Source organism: Anneissia japonica, unplaced genomic scaffold, assembly GCF_011630105.1.
Source record: "Anneissia japonica isolate Jap-2015-1 unplaced genomic scaffold, ASM1163010v1 scaffold287743_len2803612_cov181, whole genome shotgun sequence".
Classification (NCBI taxonomy): domain Eukaryota; kingdom Metazoa; phylum Echinodermata; class Crinoidea; order Comatulida; family Comatulidae; genus Anneissia; species Anneissia japonica.
Genome location: NW_022733259.1, coordinates 2,009,319 through 2,013,837, shown reverse-complemented (window position 1 = coordinate 2,013,837; position 4,519 = coordinate 2,009,319). Strand labels below are relative to the sequence as shown.

General features: G+C 35.1%; 1 protein-coding gene across 1 annotated transcript in view; it reads right to left on the bottom strand.

Annotated features, from left to right (window-relative positions):
* Positions 1-6: 6 nt before the first annotated feature.
* Positions 7-4,519, bottom strand: part of LOC117115990 (monocarboxylate transporter 2-like) — a 17,550-nt gene continuing 13,037 nt past the window's right edge. The window contains exons 4-6 of the mRNA XM_033259916.1: positions 2,873-3,098; positions 996-1,139; positions 7-451 (exon numbers count right to left, since the gene is read on the bottom strand). Of these exons, the coding sequence (XP_033115807.1) occupies positions 225-451; positions 996-1,139; positions 2,873-3,098 (597 nt within the window). The 3' untranslated portion in view covers positions 7-224. The remainder of the gene's footprint in view (positions 452-995; positions 1,140-2,872; positions 3,099-4,519) is intronic.

The window sequence follows — 4,519 nt, the reverse complement described above, 5'->3', positions numbered from 1 at the left end:
ATATATATATATATATGTGTGTGTGTGTGATTTTAGAGTTATTGTCTTACGAATCTTAACAACAACCGACATCAATCTAAAGAAAATATATTTTGCTTTCTTCGACCATCCAGGGTTTTAAAAATGTTCGCGTACTGAGTCGTTTTACTTTGGCCTTCATACTGCATCCTGAGTTTATGATGCATTCATTTGTATATGTTTATCACAGTGCAGCATCTGTTTAATCATAATGTCGTTATGTAGTCATGAACAATCTCTTCACCTCTTGGTGTTGCGAAAATGCCAACCGTCTCCTGCATAACGTGTCCGTTCTTTTCTGGCGGCTCAGGCCGCCAGCCGGCTTTTTTCTGGGCATACGGTATTGCAAGCGTTAGCAACAACGCACAAAGGAAAAATCCGGTACTGATATAGAAAGCTATCTCGAACGATCCCGTTTTATCGTATGAAAGCCCTGTAAGATTAGAACAACAATAGCTTTGAGTGGGAATTCCGTCAGAAATGATAACGTTACGGTGAGGTATATATGAATAACATGATAACACAATCAATCATATTCCAAAATCAGTATCATTGATTAATAGTTGGTCTTTTATCAGAATAGGCGTATACCATTATCAAGTAATATAAATGAGTCAATATTATAAACAACCAAAGGTTATTACCTCTACAATAATCTAGGTCCATAGCCTAATTACTTTGATTAGTTATAATTGTCAAAAATCATTCTTTTTCAATAAATAATTCTGTATATAACGTATTTAATTTTTTTTTAAAGAGTATGACTGAATCTTGAAAGATTTTTCTAGAAGCAGGCCTAATCAGGGGTCAATATGATTGTTCCCTCGCATAATCAAATTAGGATGGACAGCTCAGGTTTGTACAATTTCAACTGGGATACAATGCATGCTGCGCTGTTAGGAATTACGCAACGCAATCCGTTTTACGCGCATTACGGCATGATTAAGATGTTGCACTAATTATATTAGTTGACATACCTGCAACTGTTGGCCCGACCATGACACCGATACCCGCAGCAAGAAGAGATATTGTCCATGACTCTGCTAGTATTTTACTGCCGAATAAGTCCATTGTTGCCTTAAAGAGCATACTATTCACGATACCTGTACAAACACCAATTACTGGAACGGAAAATATATATATATAATTAATTTTTTTAATCACACATTTCATCATATTAATCATTTTCAAAATCAATTCCAAGCTAGATCCGTATTCTTGTGGTTCCACTAATACAAATGCCTAAATGTTAAACCTCAGGCACATAAATGGTTCGTCGTCTGATACGAATATACGACAAATTTTATTGCAATTTTCTTCATACGATTAAAACTGAAGTTAAACACAAAGTATGAAAGTTGATGAGAAACAAAGCAAAAGTTAACTATAATATTAAACAAGTTATATCAAAAATATAAAATAGTAAAAGACGGGATTTATTTATTTATTAACATATTCATTACTTAACATTTATTTACAGTAATTATTTATTTAGTTTATAACATTCTTATTTTATTTTTTATTATATTCATTCTGGCAATACAAGTAAATATGAAACATTATAAAACACAAAAGCAATTCACAAACATCTAAGAATAAAGATGAGCCAGCAGCCAAAGCGAAACCAGTGTCATCTTAGAAATGTGCTGCTCCGGAAAATAAGACAATAATTTGTTTGTAAACATTTAAAAAAAATCAAATAACAACAATTAATCAAATTGAAACAAAATGAATTATAAAAAGTATGTCATACAGAATTTTCAAAAAAGCTTTCAGATGTTTTCCGATCGTGCGCATGAAAATGTTTATTTGATCAAACTCAATTCCGTCGATCACGTTTCTATTAGGAATTTATCGGCGAATTGTGACTTTTTTCCCAATGGTTAATGTATAGTAGTAGTAGCAGTCTCATAGACCTACAATTATAATTTGAAAATGATCCATTTAAGTTATACTTTTATGAATATTAAACTACTATTGTCAAATAAACACACAGCGAAATATTATTGGGTTAACACAACACTTCAGTATATATCATGAACTCTAGAGTTTGTTCAAAGACTGGCGCACTAATCAATGAAGATGTAATTTGTCAAAGATAAGACATTGCTCTGAAAATTTTGGTTAAATAAAATAACAGGACAGAGATAAATAATGATGACTATGCGATAGGCCTATACACACAAATTTTAAGACAACTTTAGTCATTAGCTCATTCATTGTTACCTTCCGGTGGACTACTGCTTAAATATCTAGTATAATAAGTACTGTAAACAGTTATATAATTTTCAACTATTTAATAAATATTTCCTTCTTTTTGGTTGTAAAATTCACAATTTCTGACTGAAAAATGTCGCACAATTAGTCCCTACAAACAATTTGAATGTCACTTCATAAGAAATCATAGCGTTTTAGAAATCCAAAGTCGCTAAGAAGTGTAAGAGCGCCACCGATGTTATCGCCACGTCAGTATCATTCGAGTTTTTCTTAGGATGGATCTCAGGAACATAGGCTCCCAGCGGGGAGCCTATTTGTGGATCATGATGTGGATCATCATGAAAAAAACATTTGTGGATAATGAAGAAAACCCGTCGTTAATCGTTTTAAGGTGGGGTTATGTAAAATATAAATACACCACAAACCTCTTACTATAGTTAAAATAAACAAGTGTTCATGATTTAAGAATCAAGATTTGCAAATACTGTAAGATCTTATTAACAGAATACTAATTTAGTGTATTTGTTATAATGTTCAGTTTTTATATGTAAAGTACTACTTTAATGTGTTTTAATCGTATATATTTGCTCCAATGGAAACAGCCTGGATAATTTAAAGTAAAACTTATAGTACTTACCTATTGCATAAATTATGAGATGAACGTATGTGTCTGCGACGACCAGGCTGCATGTTGCAGCTGCCATAATCGAAGAGAAAATAGGATAGACATAGATCGATGGGAATGGTAAATGATCACCGACAATCGTGCTTGTAAACCGACCGATGAAATCACCAATACCAACACACAAAAGAATGAAGGCGGCCCCCCGTAAACTGATACCAATGGTGGTCATGAATTTCACCTGTAAAAAGATCAAAGTACCATAAAGTTATAGTAAGCAGATAAAATTACCTATTATTTCATTTTCACTTCTTGACATTATAGATTAGATGAAAATAAAAGTTCGTTAAAATGTTTCGTCAACGTACGGTACGGTAGATTATCCACAGACTCGCATTAAAAATCACTTGAAAATGTGGGAGTGTATTATAAATCACACAAAAGTAAAAAATAATAATGTTATTAATAATTCCTAACTTATCACAAGAATATCAAGTAATTGTTTCAAATCTTTATCGTGTGTAAGAGATGAAAAGGATGCAAAGGAATTAATGAACCTTTCCAGTGTGTCAATCAAACTTAACAACTGACCAATCAGAACAGAATTATGAATATGCGCGCGTTAAAAAAAAGAACCACAAACAAGTGCTGTGTCCCACAGTCGTTTTGTGGGACCTTAGCAAGAATATCCAAGAGGCGGGGCTTACCGGAAAGGAATTAGTAATGTTAATACTCGAAATTAATGCAAGAGGATGTTGAGTTGTCGAGATTGGAAGTGTAGCTCTGCTTGAGCTTAAAGCCAGACGCACACTGTGTCGTACGACCGTCGTTAAGCGAATCCAACTCCGCTCACTGTGAGCGCTAGACGTCTGCTTATTGTCGTGGCCGTTCTGAACGACGCCGGATCGTCATTAACAACGATCCGTTGCGCGCGTATCGTGGCGTTCTTTTCATCCATAGGATTGCGTCTGCAGACGGTCGTCGGGGTGCAGTGAGTACCCGGCCTGTCGCTTGCCTTTTAATTTCAGGATCCAGGTTCAAATCCTATTCACATTACATTATATATATATATATATATATATCGAACGTTTCGTTTGGGTCTATATCCTAGCTGCACTAATGAGGCCTGGAAGGCCGAAACGGATCCGTCTGCAGATATTGGGATTCCTTCCAGTGGATGCTTAATTTATTTTGTCATTGTCTGATCGGATTTTCTCTACTGTTCCGTTTTAATTTTAAATAGTTTTGTATTATGTGGCCGTTTGCTGTTTTATGGGTTTTTCCCATTTGCCTTTTAAAATTTATATATTATTAAAGAATCTCTATTGAGATCCAGCGGGCCGCCACTGATGCACGGTAGAGATTGCATCTTTAGATCTCCGATCTTGTTCACAAATTCACGGACTGAGTGCTGTCTCGTAAGAATTTCGTAGGACGCGTTAAGAATGACAAAATATTCTCTGTATCTAACTGGAACCGAGCCACATAGCTTGTATTCCATTATTTGCATTCACACCTGGGCTGTGTATATATATTGCCGTAGTTTGGCTCTGTAATCGTTAGTGGTCGTGGGACTAGTTTGGGCCCTACCTAAGCTGGTCGAACGTTTCGTTTGGGTCTATACCCTAGCTGCAATAATGAGGCCTGAAAGGCCGAAACGGA